Here is a 24,394-nt window from a genome sequence, read left to right as displayed (position 1 = left end):
TTGTCTTCTTCCTATTGAGCCACAATGCCTTCTACACTTCCTCCTCCCAAACTGCATGCCTCTACCACTCCATGCCATCTCAGCAGGTGTACCCTACACCCAGGAGACTAGGGTCAAGCGATAATCATCTGGATCATTATATAAAGTACCCTCAGTGACTCAGAGAACAATAAAGTCAAGTCCTTTTTATAAAACAGCCAACATGCGATAGAAACTATTTTCCGGGTATGTTTGTGCTTCTATCACAGACATGTGCTATAGGGTGCATACCTGTGTAGTATCTGTGTGTGTGTGTTTTCTACCTGGGAGTTCCATTTGAAGAAGGTCCCGTGAACAAACGTAAGGTCTACCTGCTGCTCTTATTTTATTTTTCATTTTTATTTTTTTAACATCTTTATTGGAGTATAATTGCTTTACAATGGTGTGTTAGTTTCTGCTTTATAACAAAGTGAATCCGTTTTTCATATACATATGTTCCCATACCTGCTGCTTTTATTTATTTTTATTTTTAAAATGAATTTATTTTATTATTGGCTGTGTTGGGTCTTTGTGGCTGCGCGTGGGCTTTCTGTAGTTGCGGCGCTTCTCATTGCAGTGGCTGCTCTTGTGGTGGAGCACGGGCTCTAGGTGTGCGGCCTTCAGTAGTTGTGGCACACAGGCTCAGTAGTTGTGGCGCACGGGCTTAGTTGCTCCGCGGCATGTGGGATCTTCCCGCAGACAGACTCTTAACCACTGTGGCACCAGGGAAGCCCTACCTGCTTCTTTTAAATAAAGTGATTATCCTGGATCAGTGCTCAGGGACCACCACCTCCTGGCTTCAGGCAACACTCACCCAAGAGGCTCCATTTCAGTGTTGAATTAGCTGGAACCAGAGTTCTCCCAAGGATGTTGAAGGTGACAAAGTACACTTGAAGGCCACATCATCTGTCAGCTCTGAGCTGCGGAAGGAGCTATGATATGCTTTCCGTATCTGGGGGTGGGGGAGAGGGGGTGAGAAGAGCCGCATGTGGGCCTGGACAGTCTCCTCTTGTGTTACCTTCGCAGAGGTAGGCCCCTCCCCCTCTGCTAGCGTGGTTTCTGTCCCCAGGTGCCCTCCACAACAGGGAAGGCGGTGAACAGAACTGGGAGAGAAGCCGACGGTGCCCCGCTCCCTCTCCTCCATAAAGCCCTATGAGTAGTCACTGCAGAAGTGTCCCTTGGAGTCCTCCTTGTACCTGACCTGGTCACCATGAATGGGCCTCAGGCCTGCTTTGAAACACACTGTTCTCCCATTCGAGACTCACACCACCCGTCTTGCACATCTAGGTGGTCCCAATGGGGCAGCGTGCGGGGAGCATGGGTGCTGGGGGAGAGGGTGGAAGAGAACAGGTGGGTCTGTGTAAACCCCTCACGGGCACCTGGCAAACTTCTGAGATGTGCATGGCCTATGATGGTGACTCAGGGCTGTTACTTCATGAAAGGAGGCCTCCTGGGCATTCGGCCTGAATGGAGTTGGCTTAGCCATTTCCATCAAATTTACTAACCCCATGTGACACAGAGAACAAATATGCAGAGGACTCACAACTTTATTGAAAATACAAAACATGCCCTAAAACAGTGGGTCAAGGCCTCTACTTCTATTTAATATACTTTGCAGGCATTTGGGGAACTGTTCTTGGTGGTGAGGTATGCAGAATTTGAAACTGGCTCAAAGGACCTTTGAAAAAAACTGTCATGGACACCATTTAAGAGGAAACTAGGGCTACCGTAGGATCGCTGATGGTTAGGGACCAGGCCATGCCGCATGAGGGCACCTACAGGGAAGCAAGTGTGGAAGAAGCCTGGGTGGAGAAGGCAACAGCATTGGAGGAAAGGGCTGCCTGGGCATCATGTGTGGCATGGGTTGCACGTGCCACAGGGGCGGCTCGGGAAGCATGGGCGGCACGGGCGGCATTGGTGGCATGGGGTGCACGGGCCACATGAGCTGCATGGGCGGCATGGGTGGCACGGGCGGCCTGGGCACCACAGGCTGCATGGGTGGCATGGGATCCTCGGGCAGCACGGGTGGCACGGGCGGCACGGGCAGCATGGGTGGCACAGGTGGCCTGGGTGGCACGGGCGATCTGGGCAGCAGGGACAGGTCCATCAGCAGTGGCTCCAGAAGATCGCATGACGAATTCAGCTCCTGACGCGAGACGGCAGGGCAGGGCTCACAGAATCTGACGACAACAGGGAGCATGAGGGGCACGTTACTGAACATTAGTGCCCTCTGATGTCTCCTCCACTTGGCCCTTTTCCTCTTAAACCAAGCCTTCAAGCAGAGAGAAAAAGGGATTGATTAGTATATTGAGCATTTCATGTCAGACATGAAAAATTGCAGCAGGGAGCTCTCGGTGCCTTGAAGATTTGAAAGCGCATCAGGAGAAGCTATTTCCTTCTTGCTAAAGTATCTTAGGATATGTAGCTGAAGGCGCTCCCTTCAGCCGCCCTCCCCCGCAAGAGCGAGCACCGACTATGTGCCAGGCTCTGGATTGGCATATGGCTTTGTCTCTCCCCTCCCACCTTTTCTATTATTTCCCCCACTCTTACACGCAGGTGGAGCTGACCAACTGCACTCTGTCCCTGCTGTTATTACTGTGCCTGGGAGGTCTGCGTCCTGACAACTGACCGTCAGCTCCAGCTGCCACTAATCCCTACTCATTGGGCAGGTGTCACCTTAGTTATGGGGGAAGTTGAGCATAGGAAAAAGCGGGTGCCTTTTAAAATCATACTGAGGGGAACGGTCCCCATTTTGAAAAACCCATCTTTGGTTACAGTAAATAATTAATAGGAGTGGGTTGGATTTTTAAACAAAAGCTTTCCCCAAGGATGACTAAAAAGGGTCATTCATCCTCTGGAACCTTGGGATGGTTATAAAGAAGGAGATGGTATTGTGAGGGAGGTTTGGTCATGGGGGGCCCAGGGACTTTGTGGCTTGTCTTGCTGGACACCGGCGGAACTGAAGCCCTGGACACTGCCTTAATATTAGACTATAGGGGTAACGAATGCTTAGACGAACTCAGCCCAAATTTACTAAAACTCTTAAAATCTTTGCCCAGACAAGAGTTTGGGGGGGAAAGAGGCATACCATTGTCACCTCTGTCAATTCTGCACTCTCCAACCTGCCCCACCCTCCAAACCTTCCTGGGCTCAGGACCAGATCAGCTCACTCCGCTCTGGCTACAGTTGCAGGGCCTTGGAGCAGAGCCTCTGGTGCCCAGCAAGGTTGCGCCCTCTAGGAGCTGCTAATCAACCAGGAGATCCCCATCCTGTCCCTTATGCTTAAGTCAAGAGGGTGCAACCTGCATTTTAGGAAGAGAGCCGACAACCACGTGAGTGAGGGGTCACAAAACGGCTCCCCCCTAAATATCTGCCAACTATTAACAACTGAAAGTAAAACCTGTCCTGTGGACTCCACTGCTCCCTCAGCATCTCAGTTAATGGAATTGTGCCACATTTAGTATTTTTGGATGTTTCCACTCGGCAAATTTTACATGAGACCAAGGGCCTCCTCTCTCTGTCGCCCCATCTTCCCTCTCCCATCTTAGTATTTGGGTCCTTCTGCTGCATGAATATGTAGTCGAGAAAAGCCAGTGTAATAGAGCTCATTTTGGGGGGTTCGAGCGTACCAATGGTCAAATCTGCATAAATATAAGCAATGTGCAAAGCTGGCTATGTGAGGTTCAGGCTGACACTACTTCCATATTTCCAATACTGGTTTCATAAAACAGCTCCTACTGTCCTTGCAAACCAAGGGGGGGTGTCCATTAAATGTTTCTTTGGGACGCTCATGCTGTAGAGTTTGGAAATAGATGAAAACATTCTCCCGTCTTCTTCATTTGTTTCTTGTTGCTCCTTTTCCCTTCAGAACTCCATTAAGAGACCACTACGTAAACCCAGGAGAAGCAAGCCACCAAAACTTCAGTTTCTCTTTTCCTCTGAGCTTGCTTTGCCTGCTTGAGAAAGCAGAGGCCTGCGCCTCCCAAGCCCTGGCCAGACCTGACTGTGAGCCCAGCCCGTGGCCTTAGGCCACCAGCACTGCTTTCCAGACCCCACCACCAGCTCTGCAGCCCGTGTCCATCACTGCCCTCACACACGCTCTCTGCAGCAAAGCTAGTGAACCCATCCTGATTCTTCCTTCCTTCCTTCCTTCTTTCTTCCTTTCTATCAATCTTGTGTTTTAAAAAAATATTCCTCTTCCACAACAAGCGAAGCCACTGCACTGAGAAGACCGCGCACCACAACGAAGAGTAACCCCGGCTCTCCTCAACTAGAGAAGAGCCCACGCACAGCAACGAAGACCCAACGCAGCCAAATATAAATAAATAAATATATTAAATATATATATATATATGTAATATATATATATACTCCTTTGATACAACTTACTGTGTTCTATGGACAAATAATCAGCTTCTGTGCCATGAGCTACCAACTAGTAACCACTACCTGAATGAATGAGCAAGTATTTCAAATTAACACAGGTAAGCGACTAGCTGAGAGCCAACCACTGACCATCACAAACAAATTCTTCGAAACCAATCCCTCATAATAGTATGAAAACGGAAGAAAAAAATTCTTAGACATTAGAAATTGCTGAAAATAATATTCACTGATACATTCGGTAGTTTCATAATGTTGAATTTACGCAGTATCTCCAAGACATATATCGATAGTATCCAATTATTCTCAAACCCGTCCACCTTTTGAGGTCAGTGGAAATTTATTCAAATTTGTTCTTTTTGTTTGTTTTATTGTTTTATATGTTTAGACAAATTCCTAAAGGTTGCAAACCTTCCCCCCCCATCATACTGCACAACCTACTATGTTAGCAATGTTTTCAGGCTGCACATCAAAAAATTTCAGAAAATTAAAATTTACGGCTGAAACTCTCTACACTGCTCTACCAAACACATAAAAACAACAGCAAGAGGACCAGGCACTTGGAATTTTAAGCTATTCGCCTCCCCATCAGTCTCACCTAAACTAAACATATATTAGTTGCTCACATGTTGTGTTCCGAGGTGAGTTATTCCCTTACCCAATTGCCTGAATACTTGTAAATTCACTCCTTATACAAAGAGCTTAGGCCTGGCTTTAAAACTTTTAAATAATTTAGTATACTTGAACCCTCTTCTAACCCAGCTATTTGGTGCATTAATTTGAATAACTGCCAAGTCAGAATCAGCCCCAACATGATTCCACAGAGACTTGTCCCCTAAGGGATACCAGTTTTGGAAGGAGTTTAACTTTACTGAAGATACATATATTCTGGCCCCAAAGCCCCAAAAGTCCAAACCTTATTTCCAAAACATCGACAAGTGTACAAAAACACACCAACTTGAGAATGTCTAGGACAAGGTATCCAATTCCTAAAGCAGGTTTTAGATTGGCTGCCCTGCCAAGTTGCTTTTTTCAGGTTTACTGACCCACACACTGGCTTCAGTCACTCCCAGGCGTCTTGCAAGCTCCTTTCTGAGGGGAAAAATATTGAAAATATTCAGCACTTGACATTATGGATGAAACGAAATATACAATGCACATTTTATGCTATGTTAAAATGTTTATTCAGAGAGTAGCCAAGATGATGACATAGGAAAAACCCCGAGCTTACCTCCTTCCATGGGTACACCAAAATTACAGCTATTTACAGAGCAACTTTTTTTTTTTTTTTTTGCGGTACGCGGGCCTCTCACTGTTGTGGCCTCTCCCGTTGCGGAGCACAGGCTCCGGACGCGCAGGCTCAGCGGTCATGGTTCACGGGCCCAGCCGCTCCGCGGCATGTGGGATCTTCCCGGACCGCGGCACGAACCCGTGTCCCCTGCATCGGCAGGCGGACCCTCAACCACTGTGCCACCAGGGAAGCCTACAGAGCAGCTATTGATGAGAATGACCTGAAGACTAGCAGACAAGAGCTTCCACAACTACAGATATAAAGAAGGAAACACAATGAGATGGATAGGAAGGGCCGAGATGTGGTATAGTCAAGACCCACACCCCCAGGTTGGCGACCCATAAATGGGAGGATAATTACAATTGCAGAGGTTCTCCCCAAGAAGCAAGGGGTCCAAGCACATTAGATTTACGAACTGGCAGAAAATATTTGCACACAATGCAACTGACAAGGGCTTAATTTCCAAAATATGCCAATAGCTCATACAACTCAATAACAAAAAAACAAACAACGCAATCAAAAAATGGGCAGAAGACCTAAATAGACATTTCTCCAAAGAAGACATACAGATGGCCAACAGGCACATGAAAAGATGCTCAACATCACTAATCCCATATCTGGGCATATACCTGAAAAAGATGAAAGCTCTAATTCGAAAAGATACATGCACCCCAATGTTCAGAGCAGCACTGTTTACAATAACTAAGATGTGGAAGCAACCTAAGTGTCCATCAACAGATGAATGGATAAAGACGATGTGGTATATATATACAATGGAATATTACTCAGCCATAAAAAGGTATGAAATCCTGCCATTTGTAACAACATGGACGGACTTAGAGAGTACTATCCTAAGTGAAGTAAGTCAGACAGAGAAAGACAAATATTACATGATATCACTTATATGTGGAATCTAAAAAACAGAACAAGTGAACTTATTTACAAAACAAAAACAGATTCACAGACATAAAAAACAAACTTATGGTTACCAAGTGGGGGGATAAATTGGGAGCACAGGATTAACAGATGCACACTACCATAGATACCAGATAAACCACAAGGATTTATTGTATAGCACAGGGAACTCTATTCAATATCTTGTAATAAAATATAATGGAAAAGAATTAAGAAAAAAGAATATAGATATATACATATATATGTATAATCTAATGCACTGCTATATATAAACCTCATGGTAACCACAAACCAAAAATCTATAATAGATACACACACACACAAAGAGAAAGGAATCCAAACATAACACTAAAGATAGTCATCAAATCACAAGGGAAGAGAGCAAAAGAAGAGGAACAAAAAGAACTCCAAAAACAATTAGCAAAATGGCAGTAATTACATACCTACCAATAATTACTTTAAATATAAATGGAATAAATGCTCCAATCAAACGACAAAGAGTGGCTGAATGGATACAAAAACAAGACCCACATACATGCTGCCTACAAGAGACGCACTTCAGATCTAAAGACTCAGACAGAAAGTGAAGGGATGGAAAAAGGTATTCCATGCAAATGGAAATCAAAATAAAGCTGGAGTAGCATTTCTCATATGAGACAAAATACACTTTAAAATAAAGACTATTACAAGAGACAAAGAAGGACACTACATAATGATCAAGGGATCGATCCAAGAAGAAGATATAACAACTGTAAATATTTAAGCACCCAACACAGGAGCACCTCAATACATAAGGCAAAGGCTAACAGCCATAAAAGGGGAAATCGACGGTAACGCAATCATAGTAGGGGACTTTAACACCCCACTTTCACCAATGGGCAGATCATCTAAAATGAAGATAAATAAGGAAACACAAGCTTTAAATGATACATTAAACAAGATGGACTTAATTGATATTTATAGGACATTCCATCCCAAAACAACAGAATACACATTCTTCTCAAGTACTCATGGAACATTCTCCAGGATAGATCATATCTTGGATCACAAATCAAGCCTTGGTAAATTTAAGAAAATTGAAATCATATCAAGTATCTTTTCCAACCACCACGCTATGAAACTAGATATCAATTACAGGAAAAGATCTGTAAAAAATACAAACACATGGAGGCTAAACAATACACCACTTAATAACCAAGTGATCACTGAAGAAATCAAAGAGGAAATCAAAAAATACCTAGAAACAAATGACAATGGAGACACGATGACCCAAAACCTATGGGATGCAGCAAAAGCAGTTCTAAGAGGCAAGTTTATAGCAATACAATCCTACCTTAAGAAACAGGAAACATCTCAAATAAACAACCTAACCTTGCACCTAAAGCAATTAGAGAAAGAAGAACAAAAAAACCCCCAAAGTTAGCAGAAGGAAAGAAATCATGAAGATCAGATCAGAAATAAATGAAAAAGAAATGAAGGAAATGATAGCAAAGATCAATAAAACTAAAAGCTGGTTCTTTGAGAAGATAAACAAAATTGATAAACCATTACCCAGACTCATCAAGAAAAAAAGGGAGAAGACTCAAATCAATAGAATTAGAAATGAAAAAGGAGAAGTAACAACTGACACTGCAGAAATACAAAGGATCATGAGTGATTACTACAAGCAACTATATGCCAATAAATTTGACAATGGGAAAAAATGGACAGATTCTTAGAAAGGCACAACTTGCCGAGACTGAACCAGGAAGAAATAGAAAATATGAACTGACCAATCACAAGCACTGAAATTGAAAGTGTGATTAAAAATCTTCCAACAAACAAAAGCCCAGGACCAGATGGCTTCACAGGCGAATTCTATCAAACATTTAGAGAAGAGCTAACACCTATCCTTCTCAAACTCTTCCAAAATATAGCAGAGGGAGGAACACTCCCAAACTCATTCTACGAGGCCACCATCACCCTGATACCAAAACTAGACAAGATGTCACAAAGCAAGAAAACTACAGGCAATACCACTGATGAACATAGATGCAAAAATCCTCAACAAAATACTAGCAAACAGAATCCAACAGCACATTAAAAGGATCATGCACCATGATCAAGTGGGGTTTATTCCAAGAATGCAAGGATTCTTCCATATATGCAAATCAATCAATGTGATACACCATATTAACACATTGAAGGAGAAAAACCATAGGATCATCTCAATCGATGCAGAGAAAGCTTTCGACAAAATTCAACACCCATTTATGATAAAAACCCTGCAGAAAGCAGGCATAGAGGGAACTTTCCTCAACATAATAAAGGCCATATATGACAAGCCCACAGCCAACATCGTCCTCAATGGTGAAAAACTGAAACCATTTCCACTAAGATTAGGAACAAGACAAGGTTTCCCACTTTCTCACCACTATTATTCAACATAGTTTTGGAAGTTTTAGCCACAGCAATCAGAGAAACAAAAAATAAAAGGAATCCAAATTGGAAAAGAAGAAGTAAAGCTGTCACTGTTTGCAGATGACATGATACTATACATAGAGAATCCTAAAGATGCTAGCAGAAAACTACTAGAGTGAATCAATGTATTTGGTAAAGTAGCAGGATACAAAATTAATGCACAGAAATCTCTGGCATTCCTATACAATAATGATGAAAAATCTAAAAGTGAAACTAAGAAAACACTCCCATTTACCACTGCAACAAAAAGAATAAAGTATCTAGGAATAAACCAACCTAAGGAGACAAAAGACCTGTGTGCAGAAAATTATAAGACACTGATGAAAGAAATTAAAGATGACACGAATAGATGGAGAGATATACCATGTTCTTGGAATGGAAGAACCAACATTGTGAAAATGACTCTACTACCCAAAGCAATCTACAGATTTAATGCAATCCCTATCAAACTACCACTGGCATTTTTCACAGAACTAGAACAAAAAATTTCACAAATTGTATGGAAACACAAAAGACCCCGAATACCTAAAGCAATCTTGAGAACGAAAAATGGAGCTGGAGGGATCAGGCTCCCTGACTTCAGACTATACTACAAAGTTACAGTAATCAAGACAGTATGCTACCGGCACAAAACCAGAAATACAGATCAATGGAACAGGATAGAAAGCCCAGACATAAACCCACGCACATATGGTCACTTTACCTTTGATAAAGGAGGCAACAATATATGGTAGAGAAAAGACAGCCTCTTCAATAAGTGGTGCTGGGAAAACTGGACAGGTACATGTAGAAGTATGAAATTAGAACACTCCCTATCACCATATACAAAAATAAACTAAAAATGGATTAAAGACCTAAATGTAAGGCCAGACGCTATCAAACTCTTAGAGGAAAACATAGGCAGAACACTCTATGACATAAATCAGAGCAAGATCCTTTTTGACCCACTTCCTAGAGAAATGGAAATAAAAACAAAAATAAACAAATGGGACCTATTGAAACTTCAAAGCTTTTTCACAGCAAAGGAAACCATAAACAAGACCAAAAGACAACCCTCAGAATGGAAAAAAGTATTTGCAAATGAAGCAACTGACAAAGGATTCATCTCCAAAATTTACAAACAGTTCATGCAGCTCAATATCAAACAAACAACAGCCCAATCCATAAATGGGCAGAAGACCTAAATAGACATTTCTCCAAAGAAGATACACAGATTGCCAACAAACACATGAAAGAATGCTCAACATCATTTTTTGTAGTTAATTAATTAATTAATTTATTTTTGGCCGTGTTGGGTCTTCATTTCTGTGCGAGGGCTCTCTCTAGTTGCGGAAAGCGGGGGCCACTCTTCATCGTGGTGCGTGGGCCTCTCACTATCACGGCCTCTCTTGTTGCGGAGCACAGGCTCCAGACGCACAGGCTCAGTAGTTGTGGCTCACGGGCCCAGTTGCTCCGTGGCATGTGGGATCTTCCCAGACCAGGGCTCGAACCCGTGTCCCCTGCATTGGCAGGCAGATTCTCAACCACTGCACCACCAGGGAAGCCCTGCTCAACATCATTAATCATTAGAGAAATGCAAATCAAAACTACAATGAGATGTCATATCACACCCGTCAGAATGGCCATCATCAAAAAAATCTAGAAATGATAAATGCTGGAGAGGGTGCGCAGAAAAGGGAACGCTCTTGCACTGTTGGTTGGAATGTAAATTGATACAACCACTATGGAGAACAGTATGGAGGTTCCTTAGAAAACTAAAAATAGAACTACCATACGACCCAGCAAACCCACTACTGGGAATATACCCTGAGAAAACCATAATTCCAAAAGAGTCATGTACCACAATGTTCATTGCAGCTCTATTTACAATAGCCAGGACATGGAAGCAACCTAAGTGTCCATCAACAGGTGAATGGATAAAGAAGATGTGGCACATATATACAATGGAATGTTACTCAGCCATAAAAAGAAACGAAATCGAGTTATTTGTAGTGAGGTGGATGGACCTAGCGTCTGTCTTACACAGTGAAGTAAGTCAGAAAGAGAAAGACAAATACCGTATGCTAACACATATATATGGAATCTAAGAAAAAAAATGACATGAAGAACTAGGCGCAAGACAGGAATAAAGACACAGACCTACTAGAGAATGGACTTGAGGATACGGGGAGGGGGAAGGGTAAGCTGGGACAAACTGAGAGAGTGGCATGGACATATATACACTACCAAACCTAAAATAGATAGCTAGTGGGAAGCAGCCGCATAGCACAGGGAGATCAGCTCGGTGCTTTGTGACCACCTAGAGGGGTGGGATAGGGAGGGTGGGAGGGAGGGAGACACAAGCGGGAAGAGATATGGGGACATATGTATATGTATAACTGATTCACTTTGTTATAAAGCAGAAACTAACACACCATTGTAAAGCAATTATACCCCAATAAAGATGTTAAAAAAACAAAAAAACAAAATAAGAGAACAAAACCCAAAGTTAGTACAAGGGACAAAGTCACAAAGATCAGAGAAGAAAGAAATGAAATAGATTTTAAAATATATAAAATATCAATGGAAGTAAGAGATGATTCTTTGAAAAGGTAAATAAAATTGATAAACCTTTAGCCAGACTCATCAAGAAAAAGAGAAAGAGGGTCCAAATCAATAAAATCAGAAAAGAAAAAGAGGTTAGAACCAACACCACAGAAATACAAAGGATCATAAGAGATTACTATGAACAATCATACATCAATAAAATGGACAAACTAGAAGAAATGAACAAATTCCCAGAAATGTACCGTCTCCCAAGACTAAAGCAGTAAGAAATAGAAAATTTGAATACATCAATGATCAGTAATGAAACTGAATTGGATAATAAAAAAGGATATATTTTACAGCACCAGGAATAGAGCCAATATTTTATAATAACTTTAAATGGAGAATAATCTATGAAAATATTGAATCACTGTGCTGCACATCTGAAACTAATATAACATTGTAAATCAAATATACCTCAATAAAAACAGACATTAGGAAGTAGAGAGCAGAAGCAAGAAGAACTACAATCCCACAGCCTGTGGAACAAAAACCACAATCACAGAAAGATAGACAAGATGAAAAGGCAGAGGGCTATGTACCAGATGAAGGAACAAGATGAAACCCCAGAAAAACAACTAAATGAAGTGGAGATAGGAAAACTTCCAGAAAATGAATTCAGAATAATGATAGTGAAGATGATCCAGGACCTCAGAAAACGAATGGAGGCAACGATTGAGAAGATGCAAGAAATGTTAAACAAAGATCTAGGAGAATTAAAGCACAAACAAACAGAGATGAACAATACAATAACTGAAATGAAAAATACACTAGAAGGAATCAATCGCAGAATAACTGAGGCAGAAGAACAGATAAGTGACCTGGAAGACAGAATGGTGGAGTTCACTGCCACGGAACAGAATAAAGAAAAAAGAATGAAAAGAAATGAAGACAGCCTAAGAGACCTCTGGGACCACATTAAACGCAACAACATTCGCATTATAGGGGTCCCAGAAGGCGAAGAGAGAGAGAAAGGACCCGAGAAAATATTTGAAGAGATTATAGTGGAAAACTTCCCTAACGTGGGAAAGGAAATAGCCACTCAAGTCCAGGAAGCACAGAGAGACCCAGGCAGGATAAACCCAAGGGGAAACACACCGAGACACATAGTAATCAAATTGACAAAATTTAAAGACAAAGAAAAATTACTGAAAGCAACAAGGGAAAAATGACAAATAATATACAAGGGAACTGCCATAAGGTTAACAGCTGATTTCTCAGCAGGAACTCTACAAAAGCCAGAAGGGAGTGGCATGATATACTTAAAGTGATGAAAGGGAAGAACCTACAACCAAGATTACTCTACTCGGCAAGGATGTCATTCAGTTCGATGGAGAAATCAAAAGCTTTACAGACAAGCAAAAGCTAAGAGAATTCAGCACTACCAAACCAGCTTTACAACAAATGCTACAGGAAGTTCTCTAAGTGGGAGACACAAGAGAAAAAAAGGACCTACAAAAACAAACCCATAACAATTAAGACAATGGTAACAGGAACATACATATCGATAATTACCTTAAACGTGAATGGACTAAATGCTCCAACTAAAAGACACAGGCTCGCTGAATGGACAGAAAAATAAGAACCATATACATGCTGTCTACAAGAGACCCACTTCAGACCAAGGGACACATACAGACTGAAAGTGAGGGGATGGAAAAAGATATTCCATGCAAATGGAAATCAAAAGAAAGCTGGAGGGCTTCCCTGGTGGCGCAGTGGTTGAGAGTCTGCCTGCCTATGCAGGGGACATGGGTTCGTGCCCTGGTCCGGGAGGATTCCATATGCCGCGGAGCGGCTAGGCCCGCGAGACATGGCCGCTGAGCCTGCGCGTCCGGAACCTGTGCTCTGCAACGGGAGAGGCCACAACAGTGAGAGGCCCACGTACCACAAAAAAAAATAAATAAAGAAAAAAAAAAGCTGGAGTAGCAATACTTGTATCAGATAAAATAGACCTTAAAATAAACAATGTTACAAGAGACAAGGAAGGACACTACATAATGATCAATCCAGGAAGAAGATATAAGAATTATAAATATATATGCACTCAACATAGGAGCACCTCAATACATAGGGCAACCGCTAACAGCTATAAAAGAGGTAATCGACAGCAACACAATAATAGTGGGGGACTTTAACACCTCACTTACACCAATGGACAGATCATCCAAACAGAAAATTAATAAGGAAACACAAGCTTTAAATGACACAATAGACCAGATAGATTTAATTGATATTTATAGGACATTCCATCCAAAAACAGCAGATTACACTTTTTTCTCAACTGCGCATGGAACATTCTCCAGGACAGATCACATCTACGGCCACAAATCAAGCTTCAGTAAATTTAACAAAATTGAAATGATATCAAGCATCTTTTCTGACCACAACACTATAAGATTAGAAATCAATTACAGGGAAAAAAACGTAAAAAACACGAACACATGCAGGCTAAACAATACGTTACTAAATAACCAAGAGATCATTGAAGAAATTAAAGAGGAAATCAAAAAATACCTAGAGACGAATGACAATGAAAATACGACGATCCAAAACCTATGGGATGCAGCAAAAGCAGTTCTAAGACGGAAGTTTATAGCAATACAAGCCTACCTCAAGAAACAATAAAAATCTCAAGTAAACAATCTAAACTTACACCTAAAGGAACTAGAGAAAGAAGAACAAACAAAACCCAAAGTTAGCAGAAGGAAAGAAATCATAAACATCAGAGCAGAAATAAATGAAATAGAAACAAAGAAAACAATAGCAAAGATCAACAGAACTAAAAGCTGGTTCTTTGAGAAGATAAACGAAATTGATACACCATTAGCCAGACTCCTCAAGGAAAAGAGGGAGAGAACTCAAATCAATTAAATTAGGAATGCAAAAGGAAAAGTTACAACAGACACTGCAGAAATACAAAGCAACCTAAGAGACTACTACAAGCAACTCTATGGAAATAAAATGGACAACCTGGAAGAAATGGACAAATTCTTAGAACGGTATAACCTTCCAAGACTGAACCAGGAAGAAATAGAAAATATGAACAGACCAATCACAAGTAATTAAATTGAAACTGTGATTAAAAATCTTCCAACAGGGCTTCCCTGGTGGCGCAGTGGTTGAGAGTCTGCCTGCTGATGCAGGGGACACGGGTTCGTGCCCCAGTCCGGGAAGATCCCACATGCCGTGGAGCGGCTGGGCCCATGAGCCATGGCCGCTGAGCCTGCGCATCTGGAGCCTGCGCTCTGCAACGGGAGACGCCACAGCAGTGAGAGGCCCGCGTACCGCAAAAAAAAAAAAAAAAAAAAAAAAAAAAAAAAAAAAAAAATCTTCCAACAAACAAAAGTCCAGGACCAGATAACTTCACAGGTGAATGCTATCAAACATTTAGAGAAGCACTAACACCCATCCTTCTCAAACTCTTCCAAAAAATTGCAGAGGAAGGAACACTCCCAAACTCATTCTATGAGGCCACCATCACCTGGATACCAAAACCAGACAAAGATACTACAAAAAAGAAAATTACAGACCAATATCACTGATGAATATAGATGCCAAAATCCTCAACAAAATACTAGCAAACAGAATACAACAACACATTAAAAGGATCAGACACTGTGATCAAGTGGGATTTATCCCAGGAATGCAAGGATTCTTCAATATATGCAAATCAATCAATGTGATACACCATATTAACACATTGAAGAATAAAAACCATATGATCATCTCAATAGCTGAAGAAAAAGCTTTTGAGAAAATTCGACACCATTTATGATAAAAACTCTCCAGAAAGTGGGCATAGAGGGAACCTACCTCAATATAATAAAGCCCATATACGACAAACCCACAGCAAACATCATTCTCAGTGGTGAAAAACTGAAAGCATTTCCTAAGATCAGGAACAAGACAAGGTTGCCCACTCTCACCACTATTATTCAACATAGTTTTGGAAGTCCTAGCCACGGCAATCGGAGAAGAAAGAGAAATAAAAGGAATACAAATTGGAATAGAAGAAGTAAAGCTGTCACTGTTTGCAGATGGCATGATACTATACATAGAGAATCCTACAGATGCCACCAGAATACTACTGGAGCTAACCAATGAATTTGGTAAAGTTGCAGGATACAAAATTAATGCACAGAAATCTCTTGCATTCCTATACACTAATGATGAAAAATCTGAAAGAGAAATTAAGGAAACACTCCCATTTACCATGGCAACAAAAAGAATAAAATACCTAGGAATAAACCTACCTAGAGAGACAAAAGACCTGTATGCAGAAAACTATAAGACACTGATGAAAGAAATTAAAGATGATACCAACAGATGGAGAGATATACCATGTTCTTGGATTGGAAGAATCAACATTGTGAAAATGGCAATACTACCCAAAGCAATCTACAGATTCAATGCAATCCCTATCAAATTACCAATGGCGTGTTTTACAGAACTAGAACAAAAAAATCTTAAAATTTGTATGGAGACACAAAAGACCCCGAATATCCAAAGCAGTCTTGAGGGAAAAAAATGGAGCTGGAGGAATCAGACTCGCAGACTTCAGAATATACTGCAAAGCTACAGTAATCAAGACAATAGGGTACTGGCACAAAAACAGAAATACAGATCAATGCAACAGGATAGAAAGCCCAGACATAAACCCACGCACCTATGGTCAACTAATCTATGACAAAGGAGGCAGGGACGTACAATGGAGAAAAAGACAGTCTCTTCAATAAGTGGTGCTGGGAAAACTGGACAGCTCCATGTAAAAGAATGCAATTAGAACACTCCCTAACACCATACACAAATATAAACTCAAAATGGATTAGAGACCTAAATGTAAGACCGAGCACTATAAAACTCTTAGAGGAAAACATAGGAAGAACACTCTTTGAGATAAATTGCCGCAAGATCTTTTTTGTTCCACCTCCTAGAGTAATGAAAATAAAAACAAAAATAAACCAATGGGACCTAATGAAACTTAAAAGCTTTTGCATAACAAAGGAAACCATAAACAAGGCCAAAAGACAACCCTCAGAATGGGAGAAAATATTTGCAAATGAAGCAAGTGACAAAGGATTAATCTCCAAAATTTACAAGCAGCTCATGCAGCTCAATAGCAAAAAAACAAACAACCCAATCCAAAAATGGGCAGAAGACCTAAACAGACATTTCTCCAAAGAAGACATACAGATGGCCAAGAAGCACATGACAAGCTGCTCAACAGCACTATTATTAGAGAAACGCAAATCAAAACTACAGTGAGGTATCACCGCACACCAGTTAGAATGGGCATCATCCGAAAATGTACAAACAACAAATGCTGGAGAGGGTGTGGAGAAAAGGGAACCCTGTTGCCCTGTTGGTGGGAATGTAAATTGATATAGCCACTATGGAGAACAGTATGGAGGTTCCTTAAAAAACTAAAAATAGAATTACCATATGACCCAGTAATCCCACTCCTGGGCATATACCCAGAGAAAACCGTAATTCAAAAAGACACATGCACCCCAATGTTCATTACAGCACTATTTACAATAGCCAGGTCATGGAAGCAACCTAAATGCCCATCGTCAGATGAATGGATAAAGAAGATGTGGTACATATGTACAGTGGAATATTAGTCATAAAAAGGAACGAAATTGGGTCATTTGTAGAGATGTGGATGGATCTAGAGACTGTCATACAGAGTGAAGTAAGTCAGAAAGAGAAAAACAAATATCCTATATTAATGCATATATGTGGAACCTAGAAGAATGGTACAGATGAACCAGTTTGCAGGGCAGAAATAGAGACGCACATGTACAGAACAAACATATGGACACCAAGGGGGGACAGTGGGGTGGTGCTGGTGGTGGGATGAACTGGGAGACTGGGATTGACATATATACAGTAATATGTGTAAAATGGATAACTAATAAGAACACGCTGTATAAAAAAATAAATAAAATTCAAAAATTCAGAAAAATAAATATATAAAAAAATAAAAACGGACATCACTAATCATCAGAGTAATGCAAACCACAACTACAATGAGATATCACCTTAGAATAGCTACCGTCCAAAAGACTACAGGGACTTCCCTGGTGGCGCAGTGGTTAAGAATCCACCTGCCAGTGCAGGGGACACGGGTTTGAGCCCTGGTCCAGGAAGATCCTACATGCCACAGAGCAACTAAGCCCGTGCACCACAACTACTGAGCCTGCGCTCTAGAGCCCTCGAGCCACAACTACTGAGCCCGTGTGCCACAACTACTGAAGCCTGCGCACCTGCAGCCTGTGATCCACCACAAGAGAAGCCACCGCAATGAGAAGCCCGTGCACCGCAACAAAGAGCAGCTCTGGCTCACCTGCAACTAGAGTAAGCTCGCGCACAGCATCAAAGACCCAATGCAGCCAAAACTTAGTAAAGTAATTAATTCTTAAAAAGACTACAAATAACAAATATTGGTGAGGATGTGGAGAAAGGGGAACCCTTGTACACTGTTGGTGGGAATGTAAATTGGTGCAGCCACTGTGGCAAACAGTATGGAGGTTTCTCAAAAAACTAAAAATAGAACTACCATAGGACCCAGCAATTTCAATCCTGGGTATATATCTGAAAAAAACAAAAACACTAATTCAAAAAGATACATGCACCCCAATGTTCATAGCAGCATCATTTACAATAGCCAAGATATGGGAGCAACCTGAGTGTCCACCAATAGAGGAACGGATAAAGAAGATGTGGTATGTATATACAATGGAGGTTAAAAAGAATAAAACTTTGCCGTTTGCAACAACATGGATGGACTTGGAGGGTATTATGCTTAGTGAAATAAGTAGGACAGAGAAAGACAAATGATCTCACTGATATGTGGAATCTAAAAATTAAAGCAAACTATTGAATACAACGAAAAAGAAACAGTCTCATAGATATAGAGAACAAACTAGTGGTTACCAGTGGGAAGATACAGGGGAGAAGGACGAGATAGGGGCAGTGGATTAATAGGTACAAACTACTATGTATAAAATAAATAAGCTACAAGGATATATTGTACAGCATGGGGAATATAGCCAATATTTTATAATAACTATAATGGAGTATAACCTTTAAAAATTGTGAATCACTATATTGTACACCTGAAACTTATATAATATTGTACATCAACTGTAACTCAATTAAAAACAAACCCGATAACCCTAAAGTCTCCACCAAAAAACTGCTACAACTAATAAGTGAATTCAGTAAAGTTTCAGGATTCAAATTAATATACAGAAATCTGCTGCTTTTCTCTACACTATAATACACTATACTCTCAGAGAGAAAGCAAGAAAACAATCCCATTTAAAATAGCTTCAAGGGCTTCCCTGGTGGCGCAGTAGTTAAGAATCCACCTGCCAATGCAGGGTCCACGGGTTCAAGCCCTGGTCTGGGAAGATCCCACATGCCGCGGAGCAACTAAGCCTGTGGGACACAACTACTGAGCCTGCGCTCTGGAGCCTGCGAGCCACAGCTACTGAGCCCGTGTGCCACAACTACTAAAGCCCGCGTGCCTAGAGCCTGTGCTCTGCAACAAGAGAAGCCACCGCAATGAGAAGGCCCCACTTGCCGCAACTAAAGAAAGCCCACGTGCAGCAACAAAGACCCAACGCAGCCAAAAATAAAATTAATTAATTAATAATAATAAATAAAATAGCATCAAAAAGAATAAAATACCTAGGAATAAACTTAACCAAGGAAGTGAAAGACCTATACTCTGAAAACTATATACAAAACACTGATGAAGGAATTTGAAAATGTTCCCCCAAAATGGCAAGATACACTGTGTTCTTGGATTGGAAGAATTAATATTGCTAAAATATCCATACAGGAAACACAGGGGACCCCGAATGGCCAGGGCAGTCTTGAGAACGAGGAACGGAGCTGGAGGAGTCGGGCTCCCTGGCTTCGGACTATACTACAGAGCTGCAGTGGTCGGGACACTGTGGTACTGGCGCAGAGGCAGGGAGATGGATCAATGCAACAGGATGGAAAGCCCAGAGATGAACCCACGCACATATGGTCACCTTATCTTTGATGAAGGAGGCAGGAGTGTACAGTGGAGAAGGGACAGCCTCTTCAATGGGTGGTGCTGGGAGGACTGGACAGGTACATGTAAAGGTTTGAGATTAGATCACTCCCTGGCACCATGCACAAAAATAAGCTCAAAATGGATGGAGGGCCTGAATGTAAGGCCAGAAGCTGTCGGGCTCTTAGAGGAAAGCATAGGCAGAACACTCTATGACATAAATCACAGCAAGATCCTTTTTGACCCACCTCCTAGAGAAATGGAAATAGAAACAAGGGTGAACAGGTGGGACCTAGTGAAACTTCAGGGCCTTTGCACAGCGGAGGAAACCATAAGCAAGACCAGGGGACGACCCTCAGAATGGAAGAAGGTGTTTGCAGATGGAGCAACTGACAAAGGATTAATTTCCAAAATATGCAAGCAGCTCGTGCAGCTCAATAACAGAAAAACGGGCAACCCAATCCAGGAATGGGCAGGGGACCTGGGTAGACATTTCTCCAAGGAAGTTGTACAGACTGCCAGCAAGCACATGGAGGAATGCTCAATATCATTAATCATTAGGGAAATGCAGATCAGGGCTGCGGTGAGATATCATCTCACACCGGTCAGAATGGCCATCATCAAAAAATCTAGAAACAATAAATGCTGGAGAGGGTGTGGAGATGGCTGGATGGCCATCATCAAAAAATCTAGAAACAATAAATGCTGGAGAGGGTGTGGAGAACGCTCCTGCACTGCTGGTGGGAATGTGAATTGGTACAGCCACTATGGAGAACAGTATGGGGGTTCCTTGGAAAACTACAAGTGGAACTGCCACGTGACCCAGCGGGCCCACTACTGGGCATATACCCTGGGAGGACTATGGTTCAAAGGGAGTCATGTACCAGGATGTTCATTGCAGCTCTATTTACAATGGCCCAGAGATGGAAGCAACCTAGGTGCTCATCATCGGATGAATGGATGGGGAAGATGTGGCACATATATACAATGGAATATTACTCAGCCATAAAAAGAAATGAAATTGAGTGAGGTGGGGAAATTGGATGAAGGCAGTCAAAAGGTACAAACTTCCAGTTATAAGATAAATAAGTACTAGGGATATAATGTACAACATGATAAATAAAATTAACACTGCTGTATGTTATATACGAAATCTGTTAAGAGAGTTCCTAAAAGTTCTCATCACACAAAAAGCTTTTTTTCTGTTTAATTATGTATCTGTATGAGATGATGGATGGTCACCAAACTTATTATGATCATTTCATGACGCACATAAGCCAACTCGTTATGCTGTGCACCTTAAACTTATACAGTACTGAATGTTAATTATATCATAATAGACTGGAAGAAAAAATATTTATCAGGCAGCTCTAGACATCCAAATCAAGGGGCATCTTGAGTTTGACACTTTTGAGAAAGGGAGAAATTGGGCTGATCCAATTATCACACCACAGCAAAAAGCAACCGAACTTGGAGTAATCGAGTTGAACAGAAAATCCTAAACCGAAGTTGATGCTAGTTACCATCCCTTCTTGTTGAATCGTCTCCTACCGCCATCCAGGTTTCCACGATACGGTTTGCCTACAAACAGCCTCTCCAAACACTCCTCCTCTGTCTCTTGCAAGCTTCTTTTATTGTCTTTCAATATTCCCTAGCTCACTGAATATACCAGCAGCCATTCATTTGGGCAAATCAGAAATTTATACATTTTTCTTAAACATTTCCTTTTACCCACGTGTTCAAATTACCATGAATTGCTATCAATTTTACCTGCTAAATATCTCTTTAATCTGTTCACTTCTCTCCATCGCCACTACCCTGGACCAACACACCATCACCTCTGGCCTTGCCTACTGAACAGCCTCCTAGGACTGAATCCCAGCTCTGCCACATTCCAGCTGTGCCATCTTGGGCAAGTCTCATCACTTCTCTGAGCTGCAGTTTTTTCACAGTTATAAGTGGGGATAATAACAGTGGCTACCACATTCACAAGGGGTTGTGAAGATTCAATGACAGTATGTAGAAAAACCCTTTAAAACAAGTGCTTAACACACAGTAAGCACAATGTAAATGATAGCTTTTTAAATTTTAGCCGCATTCACGGGTACTCAGCAACCCATTCATTCTCCACACTGAAGCTTGCTTTAGGGAACAATTCTGCCTCAGGCACAAACTTCAGGGGTAACTAAAAATTCAGTAATCGGGCTTCCCTGGTGGCGCAGGGGTTAAGAATCCACCTGCCGATGCAGGGGACACGGGTCCGAGCCCTGGTCCGGGAAGATCCCACATGCCGCGGGGCAACTAAGCCCGTGTGCCACCACTACCGAGACTGCGCTCTAGAGCCCGCGAGCCACAACTACTGAGCCCACGTGCCACAACTACTACGGAAGCCCACCCGCCTAGAGCCCGCGCTCTGCAACAAGAGAAGCCACCACAATGCGCGCACCGCAATTTTAGGGTAGCCCCCGCTCGCCGCAACTAGAGAAAGCCCGTGCCCAGAGCCCGAGAGCAGCAACAAAGACCCAATGCAGCCATAAATAAATAAATTGATTTATTTTTAAAAATTCAGTAATCAAGATAAAGGATGTTTTAGGGCTTCCCTGGTGGCGCAGTGGTTGACAGTCCGCCTGCCGATGCGGGGGACACGGGTTCGTGCCCCGCTTCGGGAACATCCCACATGCCGCGGAGAGGCTGGGCCCGAGAGCCATGGCCGCTGAGCCTGCACGTCCGGAGCCTGTGCTCCGCAACCGGAAAGGCCACAACAGTGAGAGGTCCGTGCACCGCAAAAAAAAAAAGAAAAGATAAAGGATGTTTTCATGTAGTGTTTAAACTAATGCAAATATAATCCATGAATAACTGATGATCAAAATTTCAGATAAAAGTAGATTCCAACTCTGCATTTGCTCCACCACGTCTCGGGCGACTCATTATTTATGTGAACCGGCGGCCCACAAAGCTCCCCAACGTGACTTACTCAAACACCGCACGGAAATATCGACCTCGATTCCCGCCAGGCAGAGTCCCCGCCCCCGTCCTAGGCCTCGAGTGTGCAGGAAGGGCGGGCCGCCGCCAGGCCCCGGGGCTTTCAGATCCGGAGCCGAGGAGAGGGACTCGCGAGAGCGCCGCCCACCACCCGCGCGGCAGCCCGCGCCACCCGAGACGCCTGCTTACCGCATGAGCGCGGTGGGGTACTGAGTGTGCTGGAAAACGCTCTCCAGGTCCTGCACCTGCACCTGCGTGAACCTGGCGCGGGGGCCCCGCCGCTGCCCGTCTGCGGTCTCGGGACCCTCGACGGCGGCCCGCGGGGGCTGCTCCTCGCCGCCCTGCTCTCCGCCTTCGCCGCCGCCCGCCTCGGCCTCGGCCTCGCGGCTTTCGCCGTCCGCGGGGCCGGCGGCTCCGACGCTGACCTCGCAGCCTTCCTTTCCTTCTCCTTCGTCTCCCGCCTCTTTCCCTTCCGCGGCTGCTCCCTGCTCTGGTTCGGACTGAGCCTTCTGCTCCTCTCCCCCCTCTCCGGGAGGCGACATCTCCGCGGGCTTCACCTCTGCAAGGGAGGAAACCCAAAGAGAAAGATCAGGCCGTCGAGTGAGCCCGGCTCTGGGGAGGGCCTGCGTCCGAGGGGGGTCCTGCCGTTCGCCTCGCCCTGGGAAAGTACCTTTCCTGGAATCCGTTAAAGCGAGTGCCCCACCCGCCACTGACCTTTCGCTTCTTCCCGCTCCTCTTCGACCCCCAGCTTGAAGAAGCGGGCAATGGCTGCATCCGTGACGTCATAGGCATCGTGGCTGCTCTGCGGCTGACGCTCCATGTCCCGACTGCTGTCGAGGAGGCTGTGAGCTTCAGCAGAGGCTGCTCCGGATCTCCTGAGACCCCCGGCTCACGACTCAAGGCTAGAGCGGTGGCCCACGATCTGGCACGTTAAGGCTCCTCTGGAGGCTGGTCCGGTTTCAGAGATTCTGGTATGACGCCCGCTGTGGGTTTACCACAGCCTGCTGGGGGTTGGGTTAGCTGATGTGCGCATGCGGCAGGGCGTCGGCCATCTAGGGGCCGTCTAAGGGGGCGCGGGCAGGGCGCGGAGGATGTTGCGCGCCGCCCAGGCGCTGGTAGGGAGCATGCGTGAGAGCAGAATTCCAGGTCGCAGGTTGCAACCTAGCTGACTAAGTACTCCGTACTTGGTCGGGCGCCTTCCCAGACCAAGGGGCTGTGCCCGTTTTGTGGAGGGTAAGAGAGAGACCTCACCCAAGCTCCATAGACCTTGGAGAAGCATTTGGGGACTATCTCTTGACCGAGCCCTCCATATCCGGCAGCCAGTACCAAGAAGGGAACAGTAATCAAAGTAATACGGTCGCCCCTCGGTATCTGCGGGGGATTGGTTCCAGGACCCGCCGCGGATACCAAAATCGGCGGATGCTCAAGTCCCAGAGTCGGCCCTCCGCATCTGCTGATGCAAAACCCATGGCTATGGAGGGCCGCCTGTATATTTATTGAAATTTTTTTAAAAAACACCAAAAACCTGTGTTTAAGTGGACTTGCAAGTTCAAAAGCCGTGTATTTGAAGGGTCAGCCATATTATTAGCTAGGAGTTTGCTTGCTCTGAATTTTTGCAATGAGGTTGAAGTCAGAGTCCGCCATAGTCCCCGGGTCTCCAGGAGCAGGAGTTCAGGGCTGGGTTTTCTGAGCATGCCTGGTGCTCA

At 43.3% G+C, this 24,394-nt stretch overlaps 1 protein-coding gene across 1 annotated transcript; it reads right to left on the bottom strand.

The window, feature by feature from the left end:
* Window positions 1-1,547: 1,547 nt before the first annotated feature.
* LOC125962949 (homeobox protein ESX1-like) lies at window positions 1,548-23,508 on the bottom strand. The gene is made up of 4 exons (XM_049704534.1): window positions 23,403-23,508; window positions 22,878-23,247; window positions 5,448-5,493; window positions 1,548-2,290 (listed from the first exon to the last, which is right to left on the bottom strand). The coding sequence occupies exons 1-4, from the start codon at window positions 23,506-23,508 to the stop codon at window positions 1,763-1,765; spliced, it is 1,050 nt and encodes a 349-aa protein (XP_049560491.1). The 3' UTR covers window positions 1,548-1,762.
* Between the last annotated feature and the right edge of the window lie 886 nt (window positions 23,509-24,394).

This window comes from Orcinus orca, chromosome X, assembly GCF_937001465.1.
Source record: "Orcinus orca chromosome X, mOrcOrc1.1, whole genome shotgun sequence".
Taxonomy (NCBI): Eukaryota; Metazoa; Chordata; class Mammalia; order Artiodactyla; family Delphinidae; genus Orcinus; species Orcinus orca.
This window is presented reverse-complemented; position numbering and strand designations above follow the sequence as displayed.

What these genes read in the sequence shown, in the direction of transcription:
- LOC125962949 (XM_049704534.1), bottom strand. Translation starts at nt 23,508, where the DNA reads ATGGAGCGTCAGCCGCAGAGCAGCCACGATGCCTATGACGTCACGGAT. An exon ending in GGAGCGGGAAGAAGCGAAAG is followed by an intron (nt 23,248 to 23,402) that starts GTCAGTGGCGGG and finishes CCTCCCTTGCAG; the next exon opens with AGGTGAAGCCCGCGGAGATG. An exon ending in TGACTGAAGCCAGTGTGTGG is followed by an intron (nt 2,291 to 5,447) that starts GTCAGTAAACCT and finishes CTCTGCTTGAAG; the next exon opens with GCTTGGTTTAAGAGGAAAAG.